Here is a 20,643-nt window from a genome sequence, read left to right as displayed (position 1 = left end):
CGTGCCCTCTTTATCGGCCCGTTCAGCCCTCTCACGTTCCACGTGATCAGCCGAGTTGGGGGGCTTCCTACCCCCCCCCCTTGTCGATTAGCCATCACCTTTTTCCAGCTCCTCACCCGGTTCCCACGCAGCTGTATCTCCCCCAGGCGGTGCCCCCCCGCCCATCCTCTCCCATACCAGCTCCCCCCTCTCCCCAGCAGCAGCAACCCAGTAATTCCCCCCTCCCACCCCCCCCCGCTAGATCCCCCGCTAGCGTAATTACTCCCCCCATGTTGCTCCCAGAAGCCAGCAAACTCTGGCTGACCTCGGCTTCCCCCCGTGACCTCGGCTTGCACCGTGCGACGCCCCCTCCTTCCTGCTTCTCTATTCCCGTCATGATTATCATAGCGCGGGAACCAAGCCCGCGCTTCTCCCTTGGCCCCGCCCCCAATGGCCAACGCCCCATCTCCTCCACCTCCCCTCCTCCCCCCATCACCACCTGTGGGAGAGAGAAAAGTTACCACATCGCAGGATTAGTACATAAAACCCCTCTTTGCCCCCCACATTCGCCCCACCACTTTGTTCGAACGTTCTTTTTAATAACCCGCTCATTCCAGTTTTTCTTCCACAATAAAAGTCCACGCTTCATCCGCCGTCTCAAAGTAGTGGTGCCTCCCTCGATATGTGACCCACAGTCTTGCCGGTTGCAGCATTCCAAATTTTATCTTCTTTTTATGAAGCACCGCCTTGGCCCGATTAAAGCTCGCCCTCCTTCTCGCCACCTCCGCACTCCAGTCTTGATAAACGCGGATCACCGCGTTCTCCCATTTACTGCTCCGAGTTTTCTTCGCCCATCTAAGGACCATTTCTCTATCCTTAAAACGGAGGAATCTCACCACTATGGCTCTGGGAATTTCTCCTGCTCTCGGTCCTCGCGCCATCACTCGGTATGCTCCCTCCACCTCCAACGGACCCGCCGGGGCCTCCGCTCCCATTAACGAGTGCAGCATCGTGCTCACATATGCCCCGACGTCCGCTCCCTCCACACCTTCAGGAAGACCAAGAATCCTCAGGTTGTTCCTCCTTGCGTTGTTTTCCAGTGCCTCCAACCTTTCCACACATCGTTTCTGATGTGCCTCCTGCGTCTCCGTCTTCACCACCAGGCCCTGTATATCGTCCTCATTCTCGGCTGCCTTTGCCTTCACGACCCGAAGCTCCCACTCCTGGGTCTTTTGTTCCTCCTTTAGCCCTTCGATCGCCTGTAGTATCGGGGCCAACAGCTCTTTCTTCATTTCCTTTTTGATCTCTTCCACACAGCATTTCAAGAACTCTTGTTGTTCAGGGCCCCATGTTAAACTGCCACCTTCCGACGCCATCTTGGTTTTTGCTTGCCTTCCTTGCCGCTGTTCTAAAGGATCCACTGCAATCTGGCCACTCTCTCCTCCTTTTTCCATCCGTATCCAGGGGGGATTCCCTTCTGGTTTACCGCACAGTGTTTTTAGCCGTCAAAATTGCCGTTGGGGCTCCTATCAAGAGCCCAAAAGTCCGTTTCACAGGGAGCTGCCGAAACGTGCGACTCAGCTGGTCATCGCTGCACCCGGAAGTCTGAAGACGTCATACATATAATCAAATAGGAAGATGCTTGCTATAACCCTCCCCCCCCCCCCCCCCCCCCCCCCCCCGGCTCAATTATACGTCAGTCTTTCAGGAACTTTGCCACTCTGCTGTGATCTATGTAGAACCATTGGTGACTTAATAGACTGTGGTGACGTTTGGCTCAGTTGAGCTGGACTTGTGGGAGTAGATTGGCTGTTTGTGAATGACTGGCGTAGAGTCCACTGGATGACCCAGAATGACAGGAATCACTTCCTGTCAAATTTACACAGCAACATTTCCCACTGCCATGTGATCCGGAAACTTAGTTGTTAGCGTAGATGAGCGTGATCGTTGTGTCTGCAAGTTACTCTGCTATTAGTTTGTTTTACGACTACAGATACTGGACCACATTGGTTCAGAATAACTCCAGGCAGCCATCGTTGGTTACTGTTAAAATTCTTTGCATAAACATAGTCAACTGGATTGAAATGCCTCACTTTAACATGGCAGTCATGCCTCTCCTTTTCCTGTCTCCTTCCCTCTCTCGCTTTGACCTCTAGATGTAGCAGATCCAGGTGAGACTTCGACTTCCTACCCATCACTATATGACAGTCCTGTTGTCGTTTGTGGTGTGATACAATACCGGAACAAGGACCGCCAGAGCTTAATTCCCAAAGTACTACCCGCCATTCTCTTCCGTCCTTCTTGCAGTGTCTGTACAGCTTGCTCTGTTAAACCATTCAACACTGGATGTAAAGGAGCAGTGCACACATGACGCATTCCATTTCTTTGCACAAACTTGTTGTAACACATCACTCGTAAACGTTGTCTCATGATCAGAAACCAGAGAATCTGGTAAGCTATGAGTTGCAAAAACTTGGCGTAGCTTCGCTATTGTAATGGAAGCTGTAATGTTGCTCATAATGTGTACTTCTAACCACTTAGAATGAACATCCATGATGACTAAAAACATATGACCCATAAAAGACTCCTCAAAGTCTACATGGAGTCTAGACCTAGGATGGTCAGGCACTCCCACGGTTGGAGTGGTGCTGGTGGTGCCATATTTTGGTTTATCTGACACGCAGAACAGGATTTTAGGACTTCCGGGTGCGGCTATGCAGAGCTAGGTCGCATATTCGGCAGCTCCTGCTTGGAACGGACTTTTGGGCTCTTTTACAGGGCCCCCACGGCATTTGTTTGACATTTCCCGGTGTGGGAAGAAGGCGGCAATATTCCCCCGACAGTGTCCCCCAGGAAGGGTATGTCTCTTGGTTGCCAGACACACGCAGAAACAGTAAAAGATTTGGCTGCAACTGCAGGATAAACAGGGCCTCTTCCAGCATGCAGGCGGGGGAAGGGCAAGCTTAAAGCTGCAAGCTGACCTGAGGGCCTGTATCAAAAGTGAATTCTAGCAGCAGAGGGAACAACTGTGAAAAGACCTCATCAAGGCCACTGAAGGGACTTCCGGTTGCGGTGATGCCTAGCTAGCCGCACGCTTCGGCGGCTCCAGCTCCGACGGACCTTCGGGCTCTTTTAAGAGCCCCAACGGGGAATTTTGACGACGCAACCCGGTGTGGGGCGTGTGAGAAGGGAGTCCCCCCCAAACGAAGGAGGAAAAAACCGGCGGCGGAGGCTGCAGCGCGAGGAATCGTCGACCAAAGGGTCAGAAAGAGAGAAGTACAAGATGGCGGCGGAGAAAGCGCAGGCGACATGGGGGCCTGAGCATGAAATTGTGAGACGGTGCGTGGAGCTGCTGAAGAGGGAGGTGCTGACCCCGTTGCTACAGGCAATTGAGGGGCTCAAGGAGACATTAAAGACCCAGGAGACAGAGCTCCGTGTGGTGGAGCAGAAGGTGACAGATATTGAGGACGAGATCCTGGGCCTGGCGGTTAAGACACAGACGCACGAGGCACTTCATAAAAAGTGTACTGAAAGGATCGAAGCCCTAGAAAACGGAGCGCGAAGGAAGAACCTTCGGATACTGGGTCTCCCTGAGGGTGTGGAAGGAGTGGACTGTGGAGCGTACGCAAGTACGATGCTGAGCTCACTGATGGGTGCTGAGGCCCCTACGGGCCCCTTGGAGGTGGAGTGGGCAAATCGGATTCCGGCGAGAAGACCAAAAGCGGGAGAACCACCCAGGGCGATAATCGTGCGATTTTACCGCCTTAAGGATAGAGAAGAGGTCCTGAGATGGGCTAAAAAGGTGCGGAGTAGCAGATGGGAGAATGCAGTGGTACGGGTATACCAGGATTGGAGTGCGGAGGTGGCGAGAAGGAGGGCGAGCTTCAACCGAGCCAAAGAGGTGTTGCATAAAAGGAAGGTGAAGTTCGGGATGCTGCAGCCGGCAAGACTATGGGTCACGTATCAGGAGAGACACCATTATTTCGAGACGGCGGAGGAAGTATGGACCTTCATCAAAGAAGAGAAATTGGATCGGAACTGAGGGACTGATGCTGCAGGAAATGTTATTGTTAATGTTACGGTGGAAGTTAATTGAGAAGTAAACAGGGAAGGGGGGAGACATTGGGGAAATGTGGGCGCCGGTGAGGGGGGAAAGACGGGACATAGTTGGAGAATGGGGAGGGGGAGGGGAAAGGGAGCTGTGCCATAAGAGGCGGGTCAGGTAAAGGGATGTTCCCGCACCAGAAAGAATAAGGCGGGAAGACAGGCGCAAGGCGGATGGGAGTTCCCCACATGGGGGGGGGTCGAGGAGTGAGCAGGAGTAGCCGGGGTCAGTTGAAGTCAGCTGACTTACGGAAGTAATATGGGGGGAGCAATCCTGCTAGAAAGAGATCTAGCGGGGAGGGGAGGAGGGAGGGGGAAGGGGGGGGGGACAACTGGGTTGCTGCTGCGGAAATCCAAAAGGAAATGGCTAAAGAGTGGGTGGGCGGGGATGGTGTGCGACGCTGGGGGAGCGAGCGGGAGCGCGGAGGCGGGATATGGGACTGGCCTAGAGAAGGTAATGGCTAGTCGACACGGGAGGGGGGCAGGTAGCCCCCTAGTGACGCTGATCACGTGGAACGTGAGAGGCCTGAACGGACCGATAAAAAGGGCCAGAGTGCTCGCGCATTTGAAAGGACTAAGGGCAGACGTGGTTATGCTCCAAGAGACGCACCTAAAGGTGGCGGACCAAGTTAGGCTAAGGAAAGGATGGGTGGGACAGGTGTTCCACTCAGGACTGGACGCAAAGAATAGAGGGGTGGCCATTTTGGTGGGGAAACAGGTCGCATTTGAAGCAAAGAACACCGTAGCAGATAGCGGAGGTAGATATGTAATGGTGAGTGGCAGGCTGGAGGGAATGGAGGTCGTGTTGGTTAACGTGTATGTCCCAAACTGGGACGATGCGGGATTTATGAGACGGATGCTGGGGCGTATACCGGACCTGGAGGTAGGAAACTTGATTTTAGGAGGGGACTTTAATACGGTGCTGGACCCGGGGCTAGATAGATCCAGCTCAAGGACCGGAAGAAGGCCGGCAGCGGCCAAGGTACTTAAGGGGTTTATGGACCAAATGGGGGGAGTGGATCCATGGCGATTTCTTAGACCTAGGGCTAGGGAGTTTTCCTTCTTCTCCCATGTCCATAAAGTGTACTCCCGGATAGATTTTTTTGTTTTGGGAAGGTCGTTGATCTCTAGGGTGGAAGAAGCTGAGTACTCAGCCATAGCGGTTTCGGATCATGCCCCACATTGGGTGGACCTGGAATTAGGAGAGGAAAGGGAGCAGAGAACACTCTGGCGATTAGATGTGGGACTGATGGCGGATGAGGGAGTGTGTGCAAGAGTGCGGGGGTGTATTGAGAGATATCTGGAGGTCAATGACGACGGCGAGGTCCCTGTGGGAGTGGTCTGGGAAGCACTAAAAGCGGTGGTCAGAGGAGAGCTGATCTCCATTGGGGCCCACAAAAGGAAAACAGAGGCCAAGGAAAGGGAAAGATTACTGGGGGAGATTTTAAGGGTGGATAGGGAATTTGCAGAGACCCCGGAGGAGGAATTGTACAGGGAGAGGAGACGACTCCAGACGGAATTTGACCTTCTGACCACCAGAAAGGCGGAGGTACTGTGGAGGAAGGCACAGGGGAGGAGGTATGAATATGGGGAAAAGGCGAGTCGCCTGTTGGCTCATCAATTGCGAAAGAGGGCAGCAGCGAGGGAGATAGGAGGAATTAGAGACGAAAGGGGAGACACGGTGCGAAGGGCAGGAAAGATAAATGAGGTGTTCAAGACCTTCTATGAGGAACTGTATAGGTCTCAACCCCCAGAGGGAGAGGAGGGGATGCGGCAGTTCCTGGACCAATTGAGGTTCCCGAAAGTGGAGGAGCGGGGGGTGGTAGGCCTGGGGGCACCGATTGGGGTGGACGAGGTTATTAAGGGACTGGGAAGCATGCAAGCAGGGAAGGCCCCAGGACCAGACGGGTTCCCGGTGGAGTATTACAGAAAATATGTGGACTTGTTGGCCCCGTTGATGGTGAGGACGTTCAATGAGGCCAGGAAAGGGGGGACTCTACCCCCGACGATGTCGGAGGCGACAATATCGTTAATTTTGAAGAGGGATAAAGATCCGTTGCAGTGCGGGTCCTACAGACCCATTTCATTGTTGAACGTGGACGCCAAATTGTTGGCAAAGGTACTGGCATCGAGGATAGAGGACTGTGTCCCGGGGGTGGTGCACGAAGACCAGACAGGGTTCGTAAAAGGGAGACAACTGAATGTTAACGTGCGACGACTATTAGGGGTGATAATGATGCCCCCAGTGGAGGGGGAGGCAGAGATAGTGGCGGCAATGGACGCAGAGAAGGCATTTGATAGGGTGGAGTGGGAGTATTTATGGGAAGTGTTAAGGAGGTTTGGGTTTGGGAACGGGTTTATTAGCTGGGTTAGACTTCTTTATGGGGCTCCAACGGCAAGCGTAGTTACAGGTCGACATAGATCGGAGTATTTCCGACTATATAGGGGAACAAGACAGGGATGCCCGCTGTCTCCATTGTTGTTCGCGTTGGCAATTGAACCTCTGGCCATGGCGTTGAGAGACTCCAGGAAATGGAGAGGGGTGATTAGAGGGGGAGAAGAACACCGAGTCTCGTTATATGCGGATGACCTATTGTTATACGTGTCGGACCCAGCGGGGGGAATGATAGAGGTTATGCGAATTTTGAGGGGGTTCGGGGATTTCTCGGGGTATAGGCTAAACATGGGGAAGAGTGAATTATTTGTGATACATCCAGGGGACCAGAGTAGAGAGATAGAAGGCTTGCCTCTAAGGAAAGTGGAAAGAAACTTCCGATACCTGGGGATTCAGATCGCTAGGAGCTGGGGAACCTTGCACAGACTTAATCTGACACGGTTGGTAGAACAAATGGAGGAGGACTTCAAGAGGTGGGACATGCAGCCTCTATCGCTGGCGGGCAGGGTGCAAGCAATTAAGATGATGGTCCTCCCGAGGTTCTTATTTGTATTTCAATGTCTCCCTATACTAATCACTAAGACCTTTTTTAATAAAATAGACAGGAGCATCACGAGCTTCGTGTGGGCAGGGAAAGTTCCGAGAGTAAGGAGGGGGTTCCTTCAGCGTAGTAGGGACAGAGGAGGATTGGCACTACCGAACTTGGGCGATTACTATTGGGCCGCCAATGTGGCAATGATACGTAAATGGATGATGGAGGGTGAGGGAGCGGCGTGGGAAAGACTGGAGAGAAAGTCCTGTAAAGGGACGAGTTTAGAGGCGCTGGTGACGGCGCCGCTACCGATCTCACCTAAAAAGTTTACCACGAACCCGGTGGTGGCGGCAACATTGAATATCTGGGGACAGTGGAGGCGACAGAGAGGGGTGCGGGGAGCCCTGGTGGGGTCCCCAATCAGGAACAACCATAGGTTCGCCCCAGGAAGAATGGATGGAGGATTTCAGAGCTGGTTCCAGTTGGGAATTAGGAGGGTGGGAGATTTATTTATAGATGGGACTTTTGCGAGCTTGGGAGCATTGGAGGAAAAGTATAAGTTGCCCCGGGGAAATTTCTTGAGATATATGCAGGTGAGGGCATTTACTAGACAACAGGTGAGGGAATTTCCATTGCTCCCTACACAGGGGATACAGGACAGGGTGCTTTCAGGGGTGTGGGTCGGAGAGGGCAAGGTGTCAGAGATTTACCGAGAGATGAGGGAAGAGGGGGAGGAGTCGGTGGGCGAACTAAAAGGAAAGTGGGAAGAAGAACTAGGGGAGGAGATAGAGGAGGGTATGTGGGCTGATGCCCTAAGCAGGGTAAATTCCTCTTCCTCATGCGCCAGGCTTAGCCTGATTCAATTTAAGGTGCTACATAGAGCACACATAACAGGAGCAAGATTGAGCAGGTTCTTTGGAGTGGAGGACAAATGTGGGAGGTGTGGCGGGAGCCCGGCAAACCATGCACATATGTTTTGGGCGTGCCCGGCACTGGAAGGGTATTGGAAGGGAGTGACGGGAGTGATTTCGCGGGTGGTGAAGGCCCGGGTCAAACCAGGCTGGGGGTTAGCTCTATTTGGAGTTGCGGAAGAGCCGGGAGTGCAGGAGGCGAAAGAGGCCGACGTTGTGGCCTTTGCGTCCCTAGTAGCCCGGCGCAGGATCCTACTCATGTGGAAGGAGGCGAAACCCCCCGGACTGGAGGCCTGGGTAAATGATATGGCGGGGTTCATTAAACTGGAGCAGATAAAGTTTGCCCTGAGAGGATCGGCTCAAGGGTTCACCAGGCGGTGGCAGCCATTTCTCGACTACCTAGGGGAACGTTAGAGGGAAGACAGATGACCAGCAGCAGCAACCCAGGGGGAGGGGGGGGGGGAGGGGGGGGTTTAGTTTAGGTCAAAGATAAAGGGGTTTTGTTACTTGTGTATTGTTTAAAATTTCTGTATTGTTATTGTTGCGTTTGCTTTGTAAGAGGGGAAAAATTGTTGTTTGGGAAAAAATTTTCAATAAAACATTTATAAAAAAAAAAGAACAGGATTTTAGCTATTTCTCCAAGTCCTGATCAATATTAGGCCACTAAACACGACCTTGCTAAACTCTTCATTCGGGAGGCATCCGGATGAGCCTCATTAGCTTCATCCATGTCTTACGAATGACCAGAAGGTGGAAAAACCACTCTAGACCCCCAAAGAATGCAACCACCCTGCACACTCAGCTCATTACTACATTTTACAAATGGTCTCAGTTCATCATCCTCTATAGCAAGAGGCCATTCCTGCATAAGGAATCTTCTCACCCAGGACAGGATAGGATCCCTGTCCGCCCATGGTTTAATCTGTTTTGCACTTCGAGGAGACTTTGAAAGTCTTGCAAGCAAGAAAATTGTCTTTGGAGGAAATACTGTCTTGGATGGAATGTCTGGTAAGGGAAGATGACTCAGTGCGTCTGCATTCACATTGTGCACAGGGCAGGGAAGGACAATGTTGTACTGGTCAGCTGAAGATGTGAGAGTCCAGCACTGCAACCTCGCCGAGGCCTTGGGAGGAATGCATCTGCATTCACTAAAAAGACTCATCAACGAATGAGTTCCCATAAAGATATTGATTAAACAGTTTCACTGCGAAAACGCTGGCTAGACCTTCCTTGTCTAGTTGTGAATATCCTTTCTTTGCTGTGGTCAATGTGCATGCATGATGCAAATCCAGTGGATCTTTCTGACCCATCCTTCACCAGATGTGAGAGCACTGCCCTGACGCCATAAAGGTGAGTCTTCACATGACGGAGTGAGCTCTCTGTCCTGATCAGAGTGAATCAGCTGATTGTAGTAGTACATACACATCCTTGAGAGCTTTCTCTTGTGCTGGCCTCCACTTCCGTTTGGTCTTTTGTGAAGCAGATATGGTGGCACCAACACTGTTGAAAGATCTGGTAGAAATTTCCCGTAGTAGTTCACTAAACACAGAAATGATCTGAACTCAGACACATCCCTAGGATTTGATGCTTTTTTCAGAGCTCAAAATCTTTCCTCCACGGGACAGACTCTGCACTGTGAATTCATGACCCAAATGTTCCACATACTATCTGGAAGATGCATTTGCTACACTTCAGACACACATCTGCCTCTGAAAATCTCACTCTATTTATTTAAAAATAAATTTAGAGTACCCAATTCATTTTTTCCAATTATGGGGTAATTTAGCGTGGCCAATCCTCCTACCCTGCACATCTTTTTGGGTTGTGTGGGCGAAACCCACGCAAACACTGGGAGAATGTGCAAAGTCCACACAGATCCCAGAGCCGGGATCGAACCTGGGACCTCGGCGCCGTGAGGCAGCAATGCTACCCACTGCGCCACCATGCTGCCCTGAAAATCTCTTTAACACTTGATCCAGGTTGTTGAGGGGCTCCTCCTCCGTTTTCCCTGTGATCAGGATATCGTCCAAATAAATTCTCACACGGGGAATCCCCTGCAACAGATTGTCCATTGTCCTTTGAAAAATCACAGGACTAGAAGACAGCCCAAAAAACAGATGATCATATTTGAACAAATTCTTGTGGGTGTAGATTGTGACCTACTGCTTTGAGTCCTCTTCTAACAAGAGCTGCTGGTGGGCCTGACTCATGTCAAATATCTTGCCTCCTGGCAAAGTTGAAAATAGATCTTCCATCCTCAGCAACAGGTAAGTTCTGTAATCCCTACATGTGTGCAGAGTGCCATTACTTTTAAGAACTGGAACAATTAGAGCTGCAGTGTGTGAAAACTGAATGGGCTCAATGATTCCTAGCCTTTGCCGCTGCTCCAGCTCCTCCTCCACTTGCATTTCACAGTATAAGGCACTGTCCTGGGCTTGAAAAAGCAAGGAGTGACCCAATGATCCACAAACAACTTAACTGTAGTGCCCTGGAATGTACCCAGTTCATCTATGAAGACCTCAGGATATTTCTGAATGACATCTTCTGTCACTTTTGTGTGCTTTATCTCACTCCAGTTCAACTGAATTTTCTTGAGCCAGTTACACCCAAGTAGACTAAGGCCAGGCCATTTTACTCCCAGAAGCAGTGTTCTTTCTTGGCTGTTATAAGCAATGTCCACCTCTAATGCTCCCAAGTAACAGTATAGTCTCGCCATTGTAAGTCGGAAGGTTGATCCCTGCCTTAGTAAGGGCTAGCACCTGCTTAAAGCCCCAAATCCTCCTAAAGGTCTCCTCACTAATAAAAGATGCAGAGGCTCCTATGTCCACCTACATCTTAATTTTCTGTCCATCGCACTGCACTGTAGCATAGTTAGGCTTCGGGCATGCCTCACTCACATTAGAAATGTTGTAGGAGGGCTCCTCTTCCTGCTCTGAGCTTTCCAGCTGATGCATAGCAGACTGAGGTTTCTTTGAATTTCCATGCCCAGCCTTTGACTCAGCACTCATGCATCTTTTAGTCAAGTGTCCCTTTTTGTTGCAATTGTGACGGGCAGCGTACATGAACTTGCCATGATTTGCATAGTGTGTGCCTTCACACCTGAGGCATTCAACTGCTTTAGCCTTTTTATTTGCTGGCTCTTTTGATGCAGTGCACCGGGATGTGCCCCACCATTGGCATTTTGAATATCTTTTGCATTATTGGCAGCCATTTCCATGCCCTGAGAAAAAGACTTGAAGGTCACTGTGGCGTCTCTCAAGAAACGATGCTGCATGTTGTCTTTATTAATGCCACAGACTAATCTGTCCCAGAGTATGTCCTCTAAAACTGCCCCAAATTCTCAATGCACAGAGAGTTGACGCAATTCAGCCACAATTATAGCTACTGACTGTCCTGCCGTACAAAAATGACTATGGAACTTAAAATGTTGGACAATCACCTAGGACTTAGGATGGTGGTGATTCTGAACGAGTGCAACTAAATCTGCAAATGAAATGTTCCCCCGGCATCTGTGATGTTGCTAAATTCCTCATCAGCTTACAAGTCTTTGCCTCTCCCACACACTCAGGAGAATTGATCGCTCTTTAGCCTCATCTGTAATTCCATTCACCAGGAAAGTGTCCTAATCTTTCCTTCTATTCCGTCCAGCCCTCGTGCCCCTCCACAAACTCACTGATAGTCCCAAACCTAGTCATGGCCACTGACTCAGGGTTTTTTTGTCAGTGAACTCATGAAAGCCCTGCTGGTTAGAGCTCTTGACCGCCATTCACCTTGCAAACTAGCTACTCACTGTACAAGACTTTGTGTCGCCATGCCGCACCTTGAATTATTCTTGTCCTGTTTAATTCTCATCACCAAAGAAATGTGGTAACTTGGTCACTAAGAGTTAGCCGAAAGCATTGTGAAAATTCAATCTTTACTTCTAAAAATATTGAAATAACAGCACAGCATGGATTCAGAAACTAGCTGCAGTTACACACAACTATACAGAAGCTCGTCATGGCGATACCGAAAACCTGCGCAAGCCCGTGCGATTGATGACATCACTCGCACATGCTAAGACGTCCATACATATAGTAATCATCTTCCTATTTGAATATAACACTATAGCAGTGTTGGAGGGCTCTTATGTCTGTAGAAGGGGTGACACTGATCTAATTGAAGAATGTAAAAGGTGTTCAATGGAGAGGTGTCCTAACATTGTGTTTGAATCTCTGGCCTCCCAGCCGCATGTTTCTCAGCGGCGGAAGGCAGCATGCCGTTTGCTGATGGCGGGATTCTCTGCTCCTGCCACTGTGTATGGGAATTCCCATTGAAGCCTCCTCATGCTGCCGGGAATCCCGTGGGAGGGTGCGCGGGACCAGAGAATCACGCCGCCAGTGAACAGCAGGAGCATTTTGGCCTTGAAGACTGTGTTGCTTTGCCTTTTATAGTGGCACATGGAAGGAACTGAATGCTGCCTTGTTTTATACTCTTCTGTTCTGTGTTTGTGTTCCAGGTTGTAATTTACTGTGATTCTGACTGCTTCAAGATTGCTGTTAATGGAGAGCATTTATTGGAATATAAACACCGGTTTACTGACTTGAGCAAAATTGATATGTTGGAAATGGATGGAAATATCCAGTTGCTCCATGTACAGACTTGGTAGGTGGAGAGAAGCTGCCGACCAAAATTAGCATTTCTGTTACGCCAATAACTAGGTGTGTAACCTATCGAATTCTGTTTCTGATTATAGAGAGAGTACGTGATCAAATCAAGAAGAAAAATAATTTCTTGGGGACTATTGCATCATGCTTGAAGTTCTGGCTTTTGTTTTGCAATTGCCTTATTGAGTTCACTTAAACCACACAGTACTCGAGAAAATGGGATTTTGTGGATTGCACCATTTTCATAGAACCCCCCCCCCTCCAATATCGTTCAATTATTTAAGTGTTGAAGGAGTTTCAAGTAATTGTGTAGGAAATTTTACTTTGAGATTCAAGTTGCCCACAAACTGGTCTTTAAATATGTATTTTTAATGGCTGAAATGCATTGAGATATTTTGCTACTGTCCTGACCTACAAAAGTAACTCGGACAGTTAATTAAACTTTTCACTTATGTTGATTAAATAATGTTGGTTATTCACTTGTTAAAAATCCTGAACAGATCTTGGCAAAGCTTGTAAGTTTTAATGACCGACATATGCTTACATGAATAGTCAATTAAAGCTTTACTTTTCCACATGGTAGTACTATTATTTGCAAACTCTCGGCCTGATTTATCAATCTATTTTGCATTACTCTAACATTCGGCTCACAAGAGCCATTCAGTCACATCTTATTCATTATGCTGAAAGTATTTTAAGTGTGTCTTACTTGTGTCTTAAACAATTCCAGGATTTCTAATTCTTCTGGTTTATCAAGGAGTCTTCGCTTTTTATTTTGGAGGTATTAAGAACGTCCTGTTATGAACCTTAAATTTACCAGCTTTTGAGAATTAACCTGCTTTCCTTGTGTTTCTGTCTAGAGCCCAACACAATTTAGAAATGCAGCTGGTACTTTGTGGCATTTGCGCTTGGCTCTGCAAATGATGCAAAATAGATCTCACCATGAGTATGAGCAACTTTGCTGGGTGACAAACTGCATCACAAATGTACGGTTCTAAAAGTCGATACTGACTGAGTGTCCATTTGCTAAACAGTGAACTGCAAAAGCTTGATGGACTCCTGGAAATTACGACTATAAGCAGCTTCTGTACCACTTTATTTTGTCAGGTCATATACAGTGATCGAAAAGAAAGTAATCAAATTGCTAATACTGACTAAAGGGATTAATTTAGCACCTCGGATTGACATTTTTAAGCACTCTTTCCTCCCCCCATCTCTCTGCGGACTGGATAATTTGGCCCACCAGTGCTTTTGTTCAGAGTTTTTCTTAAATTACTCCTAATTAAAACTTTAAATATTGCCCATTGGGACCTCGAACTAAAAGTGTTGTTGACTCGGAAGTAGACTTGTACTGCTCAACATGCTTGTAATGACGTACAAAATTGTAGTTTGCATTCTGAATCTGGATTGTGAAGGAAAACTTATACGGTACTTAAATTGGGGTAACATTGGTAGACACACCATTTGTACCCGACAGGTGTACTGACCAAAACCTGCAACTGGCTGCTATTGTTGTTGTTGAACATGGATTTCTATGAAGTTTATTCTGTTTCTTACGGGCTAAATGATCAGTGTATTTGGCAATCGAGTGGGAAGAACTTCAATACCAACAGCATTGACGGTCTAATTGGGTACCAAGTACATTGCAATGTCTCTGTGGATTCAATGTTGTTTTGTGTTTACATACTGAAAACATGTCAATTTTAATTTTGTGGGTAGGCTATTAATCTAACTTGAAACTTAATTTTTGGGCCCTTTTGAGTTATTTGCATAAATTTGGAAAAGCCCATGTCGGCATGTGTTCCTACATACTGTAAATGAATATGTGAAACTCTGTTTTTCTACATAATTTATATGAAGACAAAGCTTTGGAATGATTTGATATTTACTGATTCTGTAATGCATTAAAAAAGAAATAAAGTTCTTAATTCAGACATTTTGTTGAAATTTGTGTTGCTGCAAGTAATATAGAACAAGTAGTTTCCAGTCTAAATTGATGCAACAGGAAGTTCTGATGTGAACGATCGGGTTACCTTCATAAGAATACAGTACAATAGGAGTCAATTGCTTCTAAGAGCTAGCCAAATACTTCCACTGCCAGTATTTATCCAATTCGCTTTGATATGGACTCTGTTTGAATAAACACTGATCAACTGAAAAAACAAAACCACCAAGATTTCACTTTTTAAAAAAAAGTATTACTAATATTACAGTTTGTTCGGATTTACAGTATAAATCCAGTTCCTTTTCTACTTTCTTAATCCACCCGAGAGTTCCCTTCGGCGTCTCATCTCCGGCCATTAGACCATGATGGGCAGTTCCAGGGGACACTGGCTCGGCAGGGAGAAACTCCCCACCAAATGAGCCCGAAAGTGGAATTTGCTTAATGTCTGCTGAATCTTTTGATTGTGGATATAGCAACAGCTGTGATTGCACGCCTCTCCAATATAAATATCAGTCAGCTATATTTTAGTAATGAGTCTTCCCTTTGATCCTTCCTAAGCTTCTAGTCAGGTCGACTGCAGCACAGATCACATGATCCAAATTTAAAGATACAGTTTCAAACTATAACCACCTTTGAAATCAATACATATTGCCTCAAAATCTAATATAAACTTCACCTTCCCGTACCAGCCTCCCTGAACAGGCGCCGGAATGTGGCGACTAGGGGCTTTTCACAGTAACTTCATTTGAAGCCTACTTGTGACAGTAAGCGATTTTCATTATCTGTGTGTGTGAAGTTTGCACTATCTTTGCACATCTGCTCCAGTTTCCTCCCACAGTCCAAAGTGTGTCCAGGGATGTGTAGGTTAGGTGAGGTTGCAGCGAGTGGGCTTGGGTGGAGTGTTCTTTCAGAGGGTTAGTGCAGACTCGATGGATCAAATGGCCTCCTCTTCTGCACTTGGTTCTATAATAACATTTGAAGCAACATATTCCAGATCATAACTGTCTGCCCTGTCTCTTAATGTGTCCTCTGGTTACTCTCTTCCTCCCCCCCCCCACACCGCTGCCGGAAACTTTCTCCTTTACTCTATCAAAACCTTTAGTGATTTTGAATACCTACTAAACCTCTTCTTTATTCTCTGCTCTAGTTCTCTCTTTCCCCCCCCAAACACCTAAATGAAATGTTTGGTATCTTGGTGTTTAAAGTGTAGAAATCTGGGGCAAAATTCTCCGGTATCGGCGCGATGTCCGCCGACCGGCGCCAAAAATGGCGCAAATCAGTCGGGCATCGCGCTGCCCCAAAGGTGCGGAATCCTCCGCATCTTGGGGGGCCCAGCCCTAACCTTGAGGGGCTAGGCCCGCGCCGGACTGACTTCCGCCCCGCCAGCTGACGCGGAAATGACATTTCAGGGTGGCGCACGCGCGGGAGCGTTAGCGGCCGCTCACGGCATCCCCGCGCATGCGCTGTGGAGAGAGTCTCTTCCGCCTCCGCCATGGTGGAGACCGTGGCGAAGGCGGAAAGAAAAGAGTGCCCCCACAGCACAGGCCCGCCCGCGGATCGGTGGGCCAGGCCACCGTGGGGGCACCCCCCGGGGCCAGATCGCCCCGTGCCCCCCCCCCCCCCAGGACCCCGGTGCCCGCCCGCGCCGCCTTGTCCCACCGGTAAGAGAGGTGGTTTAATCCACGCCGACGGGACAGGCATTCTAGCAGCGGGAATTCGGCCCATCCGGGCTGGAGAATCGCGTGGGGGGGCCCGCCAACCCCGCCAAATCTCTGGTGCCGGAGAATTCTGCAACCGGCGGGGACGGGATTCACGCCAGCCCCCAGCGATTCTCTGACCCGGCAGGGGGTCGGAGAATCTCGCCCCAGTTATCCAAAGCACAATGATCCTTGGCCTTTTAATTCACAACTGGCATTTACAAAACACCTTTAACTAATTGAAATGTTCCAAGGTGACACAGCAAAGCAATCAAGATGCAAATTAATACCCAACCGAAGTTAGGAGAAACATTTTCTTTCTTTTTAAAATAAATTTCGAGTACCCAATTATTATTTTTTCAATGAAGGGGCAATTTAGCGTGGCCAATCCACCTACCCTGAACATCTTTGGGTTGTGGGGGTGAAACCCACGCAGACACGAGGAGAATGTGCAAACTCCACAGTGACCCGGAACCTCTGCACTGTGAAGCAGCAGTGTTAGCCACTGTGCCACCTTAAGGAGAAGTGTTAAATAGATATTTAAAAATTCTATAGTAACAGCACGAGAGGAGGTTGTCTGATTCCCCCTACCCTTTGTATGAAGTGCTTTATGATTTCACTTCCAAATGGCCTGGCTCTAATTCGCAGGACATCCGTGAATCAACTGAATTCTTACAACAATCTGGTGCTAGACCACAAATTGCCCGATTTATTGAATTCACTTTTACAACTTGCCCTGGTGAAGCCATTGCTAGTTTACCATAGCTAACGGCTATTATACCCACTTGAATGTAAAGTATATTATTTTATTGTTGGGTTCGAGTCGTTTCAATAACTTCCAACTACAAACACTAGCATTTACAGTTATGAGAACACTTCCTGCGGTACGTTGGCACAGTGGTTAACATTGTTGCTTCACAGCTCCAGGAACCCAGGTTCAATTCCAACCTTGGGTGACTTTATGAACTTTGCACTTCTCCCCGTGTCTGCGTGAGTTTTCTCCGGGTGCTCCGGTTCCCTCCCACAGTCCAAAGATGTGCAGGTTATGTGGATTGGCCATCTAAATTGTCCCTTAATGTCCAAAAGGTTAGAAGGGGGTTACTAGGATAAGGTGGAGGCGTGGACTTAAGTAGGGTGCTCTTTCTAAGGGCCGAATGGCCTCCTGCGCCGTAACTTCTATGATTCTTTCTCCTAGACTCTCAGATCACATAAGTATGTGTCAATTCCTTCCACAACATTACAGACCATTATGATCAACCTTTAAGGTACTTAGTCCAACACATTCCATTATGCTACATAAAGAAAGCAAAATGCATCAATAGTGGTTTATCAATCTATTTATTAAAAGTTGTCGGGGGATATTAGTGATCATTAGCAACATGGGGACTACATAACAAACTAGTTATCCAACTTGAACCAAATCAGGCAGTATATCAGAATTATTGATTTTCATACATATGAAGATAAAATTCAGTACCGGCAGCACACACAAATAGCTGTGCAGATTGCAAAATTAATACTGTAACCTCTACTGTACATATATAAACTTTTATAAAAACTCTGTACAACTTCGTTTTCAGAAATAACTTTGCAGTGGTTCTCCAAGTATGACTTCAAGTTGCTGGACAACTTTCTGACAATTGTGCTCCACCTCTTCACATTCATCTGCAAAACAAAGTAAACAACATTTAATTAAAAAGTCCTTCCGCAAAATTGTGGACGGCGAATGTGGGTCACTGACGTGCTGCTGCGTGTACTTGATGTTCTAGAATCTCCGATGTCTAAGCACTTACGTCTACTTACAAGTTAACTACCTCAAGACACAATGCTGAACCTTTCTTAAGCAGATGTGACAGTTAAAAGTAAGCTGTAGCACACATTAAAACCCAATGTTGTATCTCCTTTCAAAAATACGTAACATTTATCTTTCTTTATTATACTGTGCAGCAGCTGATATTGCCAGGAACTTTGCGAGGTTTGTCATTTTTATAAAGAATTATACAAAGCTGAAAATGAGAATTGAAGTTTTATTTTACCCACTTAGGTGAGTGAATAAGACTGAGGAAATGAAATTATTCCTAGGCTTTTGGACAAAACAGGCAATACTAATTGACACCCCGCTTTACTCTCAGCCCGATTTCCCTTTCTATTGATTTCAATATGGGCGTTGCTGGTTCGGCCAGCATTTATTGCCCATCCCTAGTTGCCCTTCAGAAGGTGGTGGTGAGTTGCCTTCTTTAATTGCTGCAGACCTTTGAGGTGTAGGTACACCCATTGTGTTATTAGGGAGGGAGTTCCAAGATGTTGCCCAAGCGACAGTGAAGGAATGGCGATATATTTCCAGGTCGGGGTGGTGAGTGACTTGGAGGGGAACCTCCAGGTGGTGGGGTTCCCAGATATTTGCTGCTCTTGTCCTTCTAGATGGTTGTGGGTTTGGAAGGTGTTGTCTAAGGAATCTTGGTGAGTTACTGCAGTGCATCTTGTAGATGATGCACACGGTTGCCACTGTTCGTCAGTGGTGGAAGGTTTGAATGTTTGTGGAAGGGGGCGCAATCAAGCGGGCAGCTTTATCCTGGATGGTGTCAAGTTTCTTGAGTGCTGTTGGAGCTGCACTCATCCAGGTAAGTGGAGAGCATGCCATTACACTCCTGACTTGTGCCTTATAGATGTTGAACAAGTTTTGGGGTCAGGAGGAGAGTTACTTGCTGTAGGATTCCTAGCCTTTGACCTGCCCTGGTAGCCACAGTATTAATGTGGCTAGTCCGGTTCAATTTCTGATCAATGGTAACCTTCATGATGTTGATTATGGGGGATTCAGCGATGTCAAGGGGCGGTGGTTAGATCCTGTCTTGTAGGAGATGGTCATTGCCTGTCACTTGTGTGTCACGAATGTAACTTGCCCACTTCTCAGCCCAAGCCTGGATAATGTCCAGGTCTTGCTGCCTTTGGACATGAACTGCTTCATTATCTGAGGAGTCGCGAATGGTGCTGAACATTGTGTAGTCATCCGCAAACATCCCCACTTCTAACCTTATGATGGAAGGGAAGTCATTGAAGAAGCAGCTGAAGATGGTTGGGCTTCGGACACTACCCTGAGCAACTTCTGCAATGATGTCCTGGAGTTGAGATGATTGACCTCCAACCATCAAAACCATCTTCTCTTGTGCCAGGTAAGATTCCAACCAGTGGAGAGATTTTCCCTTCTGATTCCCATTGACTTCAGTTTAGCTAGGCTCCTTGATGCCGTACTCGGTCAAATGCTGCCTTGATGTCAAGGGCAGTCACTCTCACCTCACCTCTGGCATTCAGCTTTTTTGTCCATTCTTGAACCAAGGCTGTAATGAGGTCAGGAGCTGAGTGACCCTGGTGGAACCCAAACTGAGAGTCCGTGAGCAGGTTATTGTTGATGAAGTGCCTCTTGATAGCACAGTTGATGACTCCTTCCATTACTTTGCTAATGATGAACAGTAGACTGATAGGGCAATAGTTGGCTGGGTTGGTTTTGTCCTGTTTCTTGTGTACAGGACACACATGGGCAATTTTCCACATTGCTAGGTAGATGCCACATGTTGTAGATGTACTGGAACAGCTTGGCTAGCGGTGCGGCAAGTACTGGAGCTTCAGTTCTGGTCTTCAGTACTATTGCCAGGATATTATCAGGACACATAGCCTTTGCAGTATCCAGTGCCTGCAGCCGTTTCTTGATATCACGTGGAGTGAATCGTATTGGCTGAAGACTGACATCTGTGATGCTGGGGACCTCTGGAGGAGACCGAGATGGATCATCCACTTGGCACTTCTGGCTGAAGATTGCTGTGAATGTCTCAGCCTCGTCTTTTGCACATATGTGCTGGGCTCCTCCATCATTTAGGATGGGGATATTTGTGGAGCCTCCTCCTCCAGGTGAGTTGTTTAATTGTCCAACACCATTCACGGTTGGATGTAGCAGGACTACAGAGCTTAGATCTGATGCATTGGTTGTGGAATCGCTTAGCTCTGTCTATTACTTGCTGCTTATGCTGTTTGGCCCAAAAGTTAGTCCTGTGTTGCAGCTTCACCAGGTTGACACTTCATTTTTCGGTATGCCTGATGTTGCTTCTGGTGTGCTCTCCTGCACTCTTCATTGAACCAGGGTTGATCCCCTGGCTTGGTGGTAATGGTAGAGTGGGGAATATGCAATCCATGAGGTTGTAGATTGTGGTTGAATACAATTCTGCTGCTGCTGGTGGCCCACAGCGCCTCATGGATGTCCAGTCTGGAGTTGCTCCAAGTCTATCCCATTTAGCACGGTGGTAGTGCCACACAACACGATGGAGGGTATCCTCAATGGGAAGAGGACACTTTCTCTCCACAAGGGCTGAGCAGTGATCACTACTACCGATGCTGTCATGGACAGCTGAGTCTGCAGGAAGACTGCAGGACAGGCTGTTGATT

General features: G+C 47.9%; 2 protein-coding genes across 6 annotated transcripts in view; one reads left to right on the top strand and one right to left on the bottom strand.

The window, feature by feature from the left end:
- LOC140426635 (galectin-8-like) overlaps positions 1-14,501 on the top strand; it is a 58,434-nt gene extending 43,933 nt beyond the window's left edge. For 2 of the 5 annotated variants that reach the window (XM_072511688.1, XM_072511716.1), the window contains one exon: positions 12,420-14,501. In XM_072511688.1, coding sequence (XP_072367789.1) covers positions 12,420-12,569 — 150 coding nt within the window. In that variant the 3' untranslated portion in view covers positions 12,570-14,501. The remainder of the gene's footprint in view (positions 1-12,419) is intronic. The other 3 variants (XM_072511707.1, XM_072511698.1, XM_072511726.1) reach the window with 3 other exon arrangements.
- Positions 14,502-17,530: 3,029 nt separating this feature from the next.
- Positions 17,531-20,643, bottom strand: part of heatr1 (HEAT repeat containing 1) — a 123,383-nt gene continuing 120,270 nt past the window's right edge. Inside the window, exon 45 of the mRNA XM_072511675.1 lies at positions 17,531-17,874. Coding sequence (XP_072367776.1) covers positions 17,786-17,874 — 89 coding nt within the window. The 3' untranslated portion in view covers positions 17,531-17,785. The remainder of the gene's footprint in view (positions 17,875-20,643) is intronic.

The sequence above is a fragment of the Scyliorhinus torazame genome, chromosome 1, assembly GCF_047496885.1.
Source record: "Scyliorhinus torazame isolate Kashiwa2021f chromosome 1, sScyTor2.1, whole genome shotgun sequence".
NCBI lineage: Eukaryota > Metazoa > Chordata > Chondrichthyes > Carcharhiniformes > Scyliorhinidae > Scyliorhinus > Scyliorhinus torazame.
This window is presented reverse-complemented; position numbering and strand designations above follow the sequence as displayed.